This window comes from Galeopterus variegatus, unplaced genomic scaffold (genome assembly GCF_000696425.1).
Source record: "Galeopterus variegatus unplaced genomic scaffold, G_variegatus-3.0.2 Scaffold6389, whole genome shotgun sequence".
In the NCBI taxonomy this organism is placed as follows: Eukaryota; Metazoa; Chordata; class Mammalia; order Dermoptera; family Cynocephalidae; genus Galeopterus; species Galeopterus variegatus.
Genome location: NW_007732500.1, coordinates 109,867 through 123,350, shown reverse-complemented (window position 1 = coordinate 123,350; position 13,484 = coordinate 109,867). Strand labels below are relative to the sequence as shown.

The window sequence follows — 13,484 nt, the reverse complement described above, 5'->3', positions numbered from 1 at the left end:
TATATTCTCCATTTCTGAAATGTTAATCAATAAATAATTATTGTAAATAAATAATTTATTTTAAATGAAAATATTAGTGTTTCAGAAGCAAATGCTAACTTAAGTGATTACTGTCATCTACTGAAACAGAATAGATGCTTTTATAGTCTTTTCCTTTTTTTCCCACTGTTTAATAATGAACAATAATCATTGAATGAATGAAGAATCTTATGTTTTAAGTAGAAAAGTGAATTCTAGAAAAATATGGAATTGTTTCTACTCACTAAATGCTAACAATACCATGTGCACATGAGTCTATGAACATAGAAACCAACTTTCTCATGTAAGACCCTAGTTTTATTAGAATTCTGTTCAAATTTGTTTCACTGTGGCCATCTCAGATGATGACGCAAATACAAATAAATAAGATCCATGGTCACAAAACACTCACCGCAGTTGGCTTCGTCTGACGCATCTGCGCAGTCTGGGTCCTCATCACAAACCCACAGCTTGGAAATGCAATGTTTAGTAGTTCTACACTGGAAATAGTCTGGAGAACAGCTGTTTTCAGCTTAAGAGAAAAAGTATCTATTAAATGTAGCTTTGGAGAACAGATATTTTATTTATAAAAAGTAATCAAACAGACATGTTTAAGGCAGTTTATTGTAAACATATCATCTTTTAATTAATTAGGGCTCTGAAAGTAAGGAATTTTAACTTTCAATTACCAATAATGTACTCCTAATAACTTTTCCTGTAGAAATAAAGAAAACATATTTCTGTAATGACGCATTGATAAAAATCAGATTTTTTAAAAGAACTCTTGATTAGATTCTAGGAAATTAATTTCAAAAACAAAGATTTAAGTGCCTTTCAAAATTAGGGCTCTGAAAGTAAGGAATTTTAACTTTCAATTACCAATAATGTACTCCTAATAACTTTCCTGTAGAAATAAAGAAAACATATTTCTGTAATGACGCATTGATAAAAATCAGATTTTTTAAAAGAACTCTTGATTAGATTTTAGGAAATTAATTTCAAAAACAAAGATTTAAGTGCCTTTCAAAATAATTTTTTCCAGATAAATTTAACAATTTAAACATATGCACTTTTATAAACTGAAAAAGAATAAAACTGGAAGACATTAACTGAATGAGGAAATAAAATGCATAAAATTTATTTAAGTCTTTAGGAGTTGTGTTGAGTTTTTCAGGGCAATGGTGAACAACCAACTCAGACTGTAAACTGCACCACAAATCCTAGTCAGTTTAATGGATCAGCTTCTAGAATGGCTAGCCATAAAGAACTGGTACTGACTTTATTCTGAACGCACCATCTTAATCAAATTGCTGGATGACTGCACATTATTTACTGATAAAAGTTTTAGAGGAATAAAATAAAACCTCAGTAAGACAGAAATGTTGATAGCAGTTCTGCTGAAACCCTGACACCTGACAGGTGCTCTTCCTTCATATCCTGTGTGTGTGTGTGTGTGTGTGTGCATGTATGCATATGGTGTAAACTACTTTGCCTTCAGTTAATGTAAGTTAATTTTTGATGGGAGATGAAAATACAAGGTGAACAGAATAAAAAAGATTTTACTGTAATTCTTCCAAATAGCCTGTTAATGTATATTAAATTGAGCATTATTTACAGTTTTTTCTAAGTAATTTTGTTAGGTTATTTGCCCAGATTTTGTATTTTTCATCATAGGTTTGATATGCNGGGGGGGGGGACAATCTATAATTAAAATGGAGTTAATTTCAAGTAACTAATTAATCAATAGAAGTAAATTACCTGTATCTACATAATATAGGAAAAAATCAATTTATAGAAACAAAAAACAACCCATAATCAACTGTAATGTTGCTTTTGATGCTTCTCTTAAGGATGATATTGATAAATGGATGTTCTTCATTTTTGTCAAAATCTCCAGGTAGCTTTTAAAGTAAAGATCACTTGTTTTAATTTTTTCTATTTTTTTATACAGAGCTTCTAAAATAATCTGTCCCAACTGGCACCTACTTATAATTATTTGACCATAATTTCTGTCTTTTTTTCTACACAGTATGAATTTATGGAGCATAATAATAATTTTTAGACCAATTTCTGTTGGGAGCCAAAAGCAAGAAAACAGAACATTTTGAGGTGACTTACGACAATCCCTTTCATCTTCCTCATCACCACAGTCATCTTGTCCATTACATCTCAGGTTTACTGGAATACATTTCTGGTTCTTGGTGCACTTGAACTGACCTGACAGGCAGACATGTGTGTCTAAAAGAGAGAACAAAGAATCTGACCTGCGACCTGTGTCTGAATTTAAATCAGTACACACATAATTGGTTAAGAATTAGATGTATGTTCTTTAGTTAGGAATTGAATCACCTACCACAGTTGAGCTCGTCAGAATTATCTCCACAGTCATTCTCCCCATCACAGATGAAAGCAGGCAGAGCACAGAGTCCAGTTCCACACTGAAATCGTCCTGGCTGACATTTAAATTCAGCTAGAGGAGAGAACGTACAGGTGTTGCGGGATGGCAATCTTAGCTCATGATTTCTTAAACAGAGCTTTTCAGACATTCAAAATATTCACTCTATTATTACATTAGACATATCCTAGAGCACAATGTGAACGCCTTACATCTAGATAGCTATTTGATTCAGACATGCAGCTGAACTATGAGCAACTCAGATGGCCTCCAAATTACAATTCATAAACGAACCATAAGAAAAAAGAAATTAATAACACATAAATATAAAAAATGTATTTTAAAAAATATATATGTCTTCATTACAATGAAGTGGTATTGAGAGGTTAAGTAGCAGAATAAAATTTATAGTAATAAAAAAGCTGTTATTTCAATATCACTTTTAACAGTAAATATTTCCTATGTCTATCACATTTTAAATAAGATTTATTAAGTGATTTCTTTAGTCCTATTATTATAATATATAAGGACAATATCTTGTAAACAGTAAATATTTTATATATTATACACATTTTTTTTTTAATTTTTTTTATTTTTTTTTGTCTTTTTCCGTGTCCGGCAACGGATCGCAACCCTCAGTGTTGTTTAAATAAGATTTATTAAGTGATTTCTTTAGTCCTATTATTATAATATATAAGGACAATATCTTGTAAACAGTAAATATTTTATATATTATACACATATCATTATATTAAATAACTCCTAAATAATAGTGCATATCCTTTTGTTATATTCTTTGAGTCTACTTAAGGCATAATAATATAATAGAAACTATAAGTATCTACTTTGTGTCTAGCACTGGGCTAGACACTTTCACATACATTTATTAATTTAATTTCATTATAACCTTCTCACTTTAGCATCACCATGACCAATTCACAAATGAAGAAATTAAGTTTCATGGACATTAATAATTCACCCAAAGAGGTACAACTTTGAAGTGCCAGACTTGGAATTTAAATACATATCTGACTCTGAAGTCTTCTCACAAACTATGTTGCTTACAGTAAAACACTTATCTTTTTACCAGTGATCCTAGTGTATGCTACTAATCATTGACTTTGAGATAAATAATATGTTATTTACTAGTTCAAATCAGTGAATCAAACACTAATAAATGACATTTTAAACTTATTTGGGAAATAAATTTTGTGTCTATAATTACAGAATTAATTAAAAATTTAAGCGTTCCTTAAAAAATAATTCAATATATGCTTTCCTTCCATGGAAGTAAGAGAGTTCTAAAATGTCAAAAGTCATTTACCTTTGATCTATAGTCACACTAAATGTTTAAATTTCATGATACTTATTTTCTCATACTCTAAATGTATATATTTCCTCTCTTTCCTGTTGCTTCATATAACATTTCATTTAATATTCTTTTGCTAACAAAGCAATCCTCCTATAAAAATGGGTTGCAACTATTAAAGGAATGCCTGGGAAATAACTTGGAAGCCCATCTGACCTTCATATTTATTTCTAGAATGATCCTTGTTGTATAAAAGTATAATAGAATATGTTGTTACAAACTTATGAGGTCTGAGAATTCTTAATGCATCATTCTTAACTACAGTTATGTAAATAACATTATGTAAGTTTGCAAGTATGTAATCCTGAAATCAGGGTTTTCTGACTTCTTAAGGAAAGTTATTATAAGTATTGTCAGTGACTCTTAATACCTACAAATTATGATGATGCAGATCCTCAAAAATAAAATCTAAATGCTTCACAGATTCATGTATATCATTTTCCATCTCACCATGACTCTCAAAGTAAAATGCCATGCCTGCAGATGTTCAAAGCTATTAACCTATTAGCTATAAGTAAAATTTTGCTTGCTAAGAGGCCACAGAAATAATGTCACCAATAAAACCATGTGAGACGATTAGAAGAAAACAGGGGGAAAGCTTCATAATACATGTCTGATCAAAGATTTTTTAAAAACAACCCCAAAGTATAGGCAACAAAAGCAAAATAGACAAATGAATTTATACCAACTAAAAAGCTTCTGCACAGCAAAGAAAACAATTAACAGAGTGAATAAACAACCTAAAGAACAGGAGAAAATATTTTAAAATCATACATCTGATGAGGTATTAATATCTAAAATATAAGGAACTCAAACAACTCAATAGTAAGTAAACAAATAACCTGACTAAAAAATGGTCTAAAGACAGACAGACATTTTTCTAAAGAAGACATACAAATGGCCAACAGGAATATGAAAAAATGCTCAACATCACTTCTCATAAAGGAAATGCAAATTAAAACTGCAAGGAGATACCACTTCGCACCTGTTAGAATAGGTATTACCAAAAACATGAAAGATAACAAATATTGGTGAGGATGGAGAAAAAAGGGAATTTTTATATACCATTGGTAGGAATGTAAATTAATACAGACATTAGGAAAAACAATATGGAGTTTCTTCAAAAAGTTAAAAATAGAACTACAATATGATCCAGCAATCTCACTCTTGGGTATGTACCCAAAGGAAATTAAATCAGTATATTAAAAAAAATCCTGCACTCTCACGTTTACTGTATCACTATTCACAATAGCCAAGATATGGAATTAACCAAAGTGTCCATCAACAGATAAATGGATAAAGAAAATGTGGTATACATAATAGAATACTATTTAGCCTTAAAAAGAAGAAAATCCTGTCATTTGTGACAACATGGATGAATCTGGAGGACACTATGCTAAGTAAAATAATCCAGGCAAAGAAAGACAAATACTGCATGATCACACTTATATATAGAATCTAAGAAAGTGAAACTCATGGAAACAGAGAGTTACATGGTAGTTACCAGAGGCTCGGTGGAGAGGAACAGTAGAGTGGAGAAAATTGGGAGAGGTTGGTCAAACAACACAAAATTTCAATTAGGAGGAATAATTACAAGAGATCTATTGTACATTATGGTGACTGTAGTTAGCAATGATATATTGTATAATAAAAAATTGCTAAGAGAAATCAGCCCAGCAATGACCACCGAGCCACCACAGGAAGTGCCCTGGGCTTGCAGGCCAGGGTGGTGGGGGGCCCAGGGCCTCAGCCACACACCCCTCCACCCACAACCAGCCCAGCAATAACTGAGCTGCCACTGGAAGCCCCCTGGTTTACCCTACCAAAATGAAGGGGTGCCACTGGCCTTGACTATGACCCCCCTCTTTCTTCCTCCCCCCACCCTATTAGACTCCCCATCCCCCCAACTGCTGTGCAACATCTTAGAATGTAAAAAAGTAATAATATTAATTAATCAACTAATTAATTAATTAATTAATTAAAAAAGAAAAAAATTGCTGAGAGTAGATTTTAAGTATTCTCACCACAAAAATGTATACATAATATATATATTAAATAGTTCAGTGTTGCCATTCCACAATGTATACATCAATGTATACAAAACATCATGTTGTACAACTTNTCAGTGTTGCCATTCCACAATGTATACATCAATGTATACAAAACATCATGTTGTACAACTTAAATATACACAGTTTTACTTGTAAAATAAATAAATAAATAAATAAATGTAGATATTAGTATCTAGCTAGGATAGGGATCAAACAGAAACTCTTAAATACCAGCTGTCTCTTTGTTTCCCCTCAAAATACACTAAAGTGATACCTGATCACCATATATTCTGAGAGTTGTTAAATGTGAAAACTCAATTATAGTAAATTTGAAGTTAAGTTTTCATACCACTATGGCTCCAGCATGAACTTTTGGTCAAGATTAACTAGACTTCAGAAGCTGCAAATATTTTAGAAGGAAAACATTGGATGCTATTGATTTTGTCTACAGGTCATGTTGATGATACTTCCTCAATGAATCTGGGCAGCAAAGGTCATCTTCTTAGTACATTGGTTAAATTAACATATTCATTCTTGTTTATTTCTATGAATTACAAAGATAAGTTGCACTTACTATATTTACTATATTTACTATATCATAAGAAAGTTCTACTGTGGGAAAAGTAATGACTTTCTTTTAATAAGTAAACCTCAGTGAGGTCACCAAAATAATTTCCTGTTCCTCTGATAGTCGTTTTAATTCAGTAATTTAAAAAAGAAGAAAAAGAATGATTTAGGCATAATATTTTAACTATCTGACCTCGATACTACTCGTCACATGTTGTCTAACACAGTGAAAAAAAAAACAACTATGTTTAAAAAAGTGAAATAGCAGTAGATCTTGTAGTAACATAAAGATTATATCACAAAAACACTGACTTTTTAAATTCTTTTTCTTTTCATTGAATTGATTACATGTTGCTTTCAAACTTATAAATGAATTACACTAAACAGCATCAGTTGTGTGATAGACTTGGTGATAGTGACCAGAGAGAGGGAACACAGCTTATTTAAGTAACTATCTAGGGAACCTGAATTTGAAACAGCTCTGTAATTAGGTGGTGGAAAGTTCAAGAGCAGAAAGCAGCTAGCTTTCACAAAGACACTACACTGTCTTTCTTCAGTGCAAGCCTAAGGATCTGGAACTCAATTGTCAAGGCCAAATCATGGCACCCCACCACTGGGATGTTGAGGGAATTATCATGATTGACTACAAACAACTTCAACGTGACAGGACAGTACTGGAGCCACCTGTGGAGTGAACTATAGAAGACTATCAAGGAAAATGTCTGCCAATTGTCTATTACAACCAAAATAATCAATGATAGCTAAAGAAAGTAGCATCTAACAATGCCAAGCACAGTCAGATGTTCAGACATAACTGGCGGTCACTCTAGGGCAACTTCTAAGAACATGTAAAATTGCCTAACAGCAAACTAATGATTTATATAGGAAATATCTGACCTTTAGGGAATTTTCAGTATTTTGACACTAACAAAAAAGTTGAAAGATTAAGTAGTATTCTCAATACTTGCTCATTTTTGCCTCTAATTTGGTGATATAGTAAGTCAAAATCATGCTAAATATTACTTTGCTGATCACTCTACATGAAGCAATGTAATTATTCCACAAGTAATCAAATTTGAGAAAGAAAAACAAACAAACACAAATTGGTGATGGTCTCATTCTAAATGCAACAATTATCTGAGTCATACCCAAGACACCTGCAACAATTTTTGTTGTATTTTTAAAGACTGACATACAAGACCTTTTTCTTCAATTCTGGAAAGGTATCAGAAGGCAATACGGTAGATATAGCTTCAATTTTCCAGGCCCGGGATGTAAGGAACTCTAAATTCTAAATTCCAGTATTTGCCCATGTACTCACGACAGTCATCAGGTTCATCTGATCCATCACCACAGTCATCCACGGTGTCACATTTCCACCAGAATGGAATACATTTATCAGTTTTGCAACGAAACTTTAAAACAAAGGGAGAAAAATGTTGAAGAACTCGACACAGCCATAACAGATATTTAAAGCTCACCAGTTCTGCACATCCTAGCCTACTCTCTTGCTGCAAATGTGAACAATGGGTTCTTACAGCATTTTGCAATGGGAAATAAATGCACAACAAGCAGCAAAATGATCTGCCAGGACAGCATGTTGTTCAGGAAAACCTCTTGAGATTTCCTGTGCACACAAACCAGTGCACTCATTTACATGTTGTCTGCAGGGGCTACTTGTGCACTACAACAGCAGAGTAGAGCCACTGCTACAGAGATTCTGCAGCCCAAAAAGCATAGAATATTTCCTATCTGACCCATTACAGGAAAAGTTTGCCAAACACTAAGTAGGGCTAAAAATTATCAGAAATATCGGGAAAAGATATCAAGTTGAATTAATTTAATTTCAATTAATTTAATTTTATTGCATTTTCTTCAGAATCTTGGGCAATCCAAGTAATATCTGTCAGCATGTATTCTTTAGCCACCAAATGAAGAGCTGAAAATAATCTGGAGGGTCCTTTCCAGCTCTATTATGCTGTGATTCCATGAAATTCCCTGAACACTGAAAATACTGCCTTTAGTCATAATGAGTATCTGCCCCATATAAATTTTGAGAATACATCTTTAAGGCAGTTGAGGTCAATCGTTATTTTCAGTTTTTAGAATTCTTAACAAATACACAAATGGCCTTTTAGGATAAAAAAATAGAACTATTACTAATTAAAAAAACAGAGGTAAAAAGACTGTAATAGTTTATTTTGCTGACATTATTTTTTAAACAGAAGCACAGAAACAAACTTTTATCATAAAACTTGCTCTCAAGATTATCTAAAAAAATTATTCACTAAAATATTTAGCAATGTTTTATTTGTTGTATAATCCTTTCCATATAAAATAGCTAAAGAAATAGTCATGGGTGGGCAGGTTAGCTCAGTTGGTTAGAGCATGGTGCTGATAACACCAAGGTTCAGGGGTTTATCCTTGTACCAGCCGGCCGCCAACAACAAAAAAAACCAAGGCAAACAAACAGGAGAAATAGTCATAAGAAAGGTGATAATTCTATTATTCAGAGAAATATGCTTTTTAACTCCTGCCTTTTAATATAAAACATCAAGTGGAAGATCAACAATAGAGTACTTGAAATTGTTCTATGGCAATATTTACTTGTACGCTATTTAACACACACGTAACTTGTCACTAGAGAAAAATTTCAGGAATCTATTACTGTATACTATTTTTAAAAGAAAGGTGATCTGAACCCAATTTCGTCCCCTGAGACAGAGCACAGCACTACTGTACCTATTAACTTCCCTATTGGCCAACTGTACACAGTGACCAAAAAGCTCAGTCAATTTATTCCTTAATGATCTCTGATCACAAATGAATTCCTTTCTTAACAACATACAGATAGAAGAAACTAAAAAAAAAAAAAAGCACTTTCCAAACAGGACATACATCTGAAGCAGTTGCCATTAAAAGATTGTCCTTAAATTATTAAAACCTAGCAATTGATAACGTTTAGTCAATTTCTTCTAGTACTATAAAATTATTTTCTTCTTTATTTTAATAGAAGTACAGTCAAAAGCATACATTACAATATTCACTTAGAATTGAAAACAATAATTTGATAATTTTATAAAAGCTATTAATATTCTTTTTGATGCGTTTTTGTTGTAATTCCCACGAGTGACTGACAGCAAGTTATCTTAGCATGTTACATGCAAGAAAATTTGTAACAGAAAACTGTAGCCTAGGCTCAATGATCTCTAATGAAAGTGAATTAGCAATCTGAGAGTTGTTTATTCAGAATACTGTTACTTTCTTAGAGTAAGACAGAATTTGATGTTTGCTTTTGTTGAACTGTCTGGTCATCATGAAGTTGAGTCAGGATAAATTTACATTATTATTTTTTAAAATATGAGAGTGAATTCTTCTTCCAGTATCTATATCGGAGGGAACAGAGTACTATGAATCTAGAGGGCGATCCGACTATTCAACTGATTTTTCCCATATTTGCTTAGCCTGTGGTCCTATCTGTTGTGGTTTTTCATAAACTATCAGAGGGCGAAAAAATACCTATATGGATCATGACTGTCTGGGGATATCAGACTAACTCTGAAAGCAATTGCCCTGAACATTAAATATTTCCAGTCATTACAATATATCAAAGCACACTAATAAGAGGATTTCAGGGCTCCTGAGTATCTTCAAAGTCTTCCCAATTATGATGGAAAAAAAATCTAAAATACATATATTTTTAAAATCACTGAATATGTCTGATTTAAATAAATACCAACTATTGGAATTATATATGACATGATGATTTTGCTCTTAATTTAATTTTTAATAAGAACATGAAAGAGCTCTGAGTTCAGAGAAGGCCAGGGTAAAATATACTTATCATGTTACTTTACATACTAATCAATATTTTGTTCTCAGAAGATCTCTTTTATTTCATGTCTGGGGTTCATTTTTTTATACTTAAATTCAGTAACTTAAAAGAGATTGATGCTAAATATAAATATAAAACATTTTTCATGGTAAATGTTCTCCAAGACTAATATCCTTATAAAATAAATTGCCGACTGTAATTATTACCCACAAAAAGAAGCTGTAAAAAACTACTAAATAAATGTCTACTTACATGAATATAAAAATAAAATGCAAATCCCCATATGGTGAAGTTTAGTTTAAACTGGAAAAGTCTCCACTTAAAAAATAAGTGAAGCCATTTTAAAATTGACTTTTTTCCCTAATTAAAATAATTTACATTAAATATTTGAAATGACTAGTGTTGAGAACCGAAATTAATCTTGATTTTTATCAGATTCTCAGATTGTTTTCAATCCTAATAGAATTCTTATTGGTGTGATTTACCTATTTTATTTTCCTAAACATCAATACTATTTTGGGGACATGACATTAGTTGCAATCATTAAATGATAACAAATCATAATCTCTTAGTAAGAATAAATTAAAAATGAAAAATTTTCATCAGATTGCCTAATGGTATGATTCTTAACTACCTAGATTATTTGCTTTATTTAAATATCTATCTCACTAAAAATTGTGTTTCTGTAAACTGATTTTTCTCTAAGAAGTATATAGTTCTTTCAGTAGATTAGAAAAGAATCTGAAGTAAAATGCCAGCATAAACCAAACTACTTAGAGAAATAACCATTAATGGACTGTGTTAGCTGTTCTTCATTAACTTTTTCCTTGAAAACAAAACAGAAGATGGGATAACTCTATTTTCTATTCCAAAAAGTATGACTGAAAACAAAAATAACTGGCCCACATCTTTGTTTCTTTGTTCTACCTTGCTATTGTTGAGTTTTTTTAAATTCATGATAAAGACTATTAGGGGTATTTGAAAAATTATAAATATTTTAGTCTTGTCATCATTGATCACCAAATTGTATACTAATTTTATTATAATACTACTACTTTCAGGTTGACTTAGGTTTTCATTTAATTGACTTCAGATTTTTTGATACTGAATGAACATAATTATAGATTTTCTTATGTAATATTTTGAAAAGTTTTATTCTTTCATGCCCGTAGCAAGGCTGATGTTTTATTACCTGTTTCCTGCTGTTTGATATATTCATCTGTGTTTCAAAGTATCCTTTAGTTTTACTGTTTCCAATTGGTTAGTGAGGTTCACTACACTACAATGGCTTAGGCAGGCACCATCTCTACTAAGTCAGCGACAGCCTCAGTGTTGGGCCTCAATAGACTGACTCATAGACCACTCCAGAGCAAGAAACCAAAGGTTCTTTGAGAACAACCTGGAGGTTAAGCTGGAAATTTGACTAAACCAAACAACAATAATAGAAACTATATTTTAAAATAAAAAAGATGGAATTTCTTTCTTAAATTGTATCGTTAGGAAATATTAGGCTGCTAATTTCATCTCACATAGTGACCTAAATTTCCAGTTCTTTAAACAGAATATATTTTTTAAAAACAAACACTTGAAATTATAATTAGAATAACACACTTTGTAGAGAAAATAAAGTCAATGACCTGTGCTTTCAACTTGACATCAGAATCTCCTGATGGTAGCTCACACAAACTACACTTACACTCTTTTAAGTACATTCCAGTTGCACCAGAGGGCAACAACACCTACTATGTACCAGAAAATTTTCCCATTTAATTTTCATAACAATGGCCTGGAAATATTATTTAGAAGAAAAGAAAACCAAGGCACCAAGAAGCTATATAACAAACCTAAACTTACGTAGGTTTAAATCTTGCCAGTTTAAAGCAAAGTTAGATTTTAGCTTGTCCATTTTGAAGATAAACAATAAGAGAAATTCAGTCTCTTGCCATGAAGTCATTGGTAGTAATTGGAAAACCAGCAGATTTAAAACACAGAATTCTAAGAATAAATTTATTCATTTTAAAAAATAAAAGTTTCTTTGACAATTTTATCTTAAATTAAGCAATATAGCAACTCAAATGTAACAAAGTCCAATTTTATAATGTTGTACAACTGTTGTTTAAAATTTGAAATTAATAAAAATCAAGTCCACACAACTACCATTCAATAGAAAATTTAACTTCCGGGATATCTTCACTGAAAATACAGCAGTTCAATTTTGAAAAAAAGAGGTTTTGGAAGGTAATTATTTTGATCCTATAATATTTTAATTAAAAAAGTATCCAGAGAATTAGTCTCCACACAATTCATCTTTTTCATATCACTGATTGCAAGGAATGGGAGAGAGCAGGAATGGTGACACACGGCAGATTATCTAGGAAGATTTCTTTGAGTACAAACTCCACATTCCTTTGCCTACCCTAAGCCTCAATCACTTCGCCTTCTTGAACCTTGTAAAATCTTGCCTGATGCTGCTGCTATGCCCACTTAGGATTTGAATCATTATTCTGTGTCTATCTGAGTAACAATGATTTTCATTTTTGTTCTATTTCTTTTTTGGCCTCTATTTGTACTTGCTAATGCCTAGGGTCCCATTTTAATGGTATGCATTAAATTTCTTTTCCTTTATTCTGTGACCATCTCTATAATGTATGGAATGATCATTCAATATTAAGCTAAACAAACAAATAAAAAAACCCTGATGTATCAAAAATGGTTTAAGCACACAAACAAACTCAGAAAAAATCTTTAAAACAGCTTGTCCATGCATCTCATGGCATTATTTCCAAATCTCCACTCACCTGACTGGCTGTGCAGTTGGATAAGCAAGTCCTATTATCAGCTGCAAGATAAAAGTTTGTGGGACATGCACAGGTATGGGTTTTTCCAGGAGCTAAAAGGCACAAATGACTGCAACCACCATTGTTTATCATGCAGAGATGTTTGGAGACTACAAAGGAGAAAGAAACAACAACAAAACAGGAGAATCAAGACTAACGACCTAACATGGGATTAGAGATAGAACATTTAAGCTTTATAACTTGTATCTAAATAGACCATTGTAATCAAGAACTCATCAAGACTACAAATATAATTTAATATGCTACAAATGCTGCCCATTGTCTAATGACATTGATTTTACCATTAAATAATTTTAAGGATGCACTTCTACAAAAACAAGCACTTTATTAGGAAAAAAAAAATGTCTATCAGAAGAATAAATGGAGACTAGAAGTATTTGAATGAAGATAT

At 31.8% G+C, this 13,484-nt stretch overlaps 1 protein-coding gene across 1 annotated transcript in view; it reads right to left on the bottom strand.

Annotated features, from left to right (window-relative positions):
• Positions 1–430: 430 nt before the first annotated feature.
• The window catches only part of LOC103606225 (low-density lipoprotein receptor-related protein 1B-like), a gene marked incomplete at both ends in the record, with an annotated part of 97,508 nt that continues 84,454 nt past the window's right edge, over positions 431–13,484 (bottom strand). The window contains 5 exons of the mRNA XM_008590816.1: positions 431–550; positions 2,137–2,256; positions 2,372–2,488; positions 7,722–7,815; positions 13,034–13,182. Of these exons, the coding sequence (XP_008589038.1) occupies positions 431–550; positions 2,137–2,256; positions 2,372–2,488; positions 7,722–7,815; positions 13,034–13,182 (600 nt within the window). The remainder of the gene's footprint in view (positions 551–2,136; positions 2,257–2,371; positions 2,489–7,721; positions 7,816–13,033; positions 13,183–13,484) is intronic.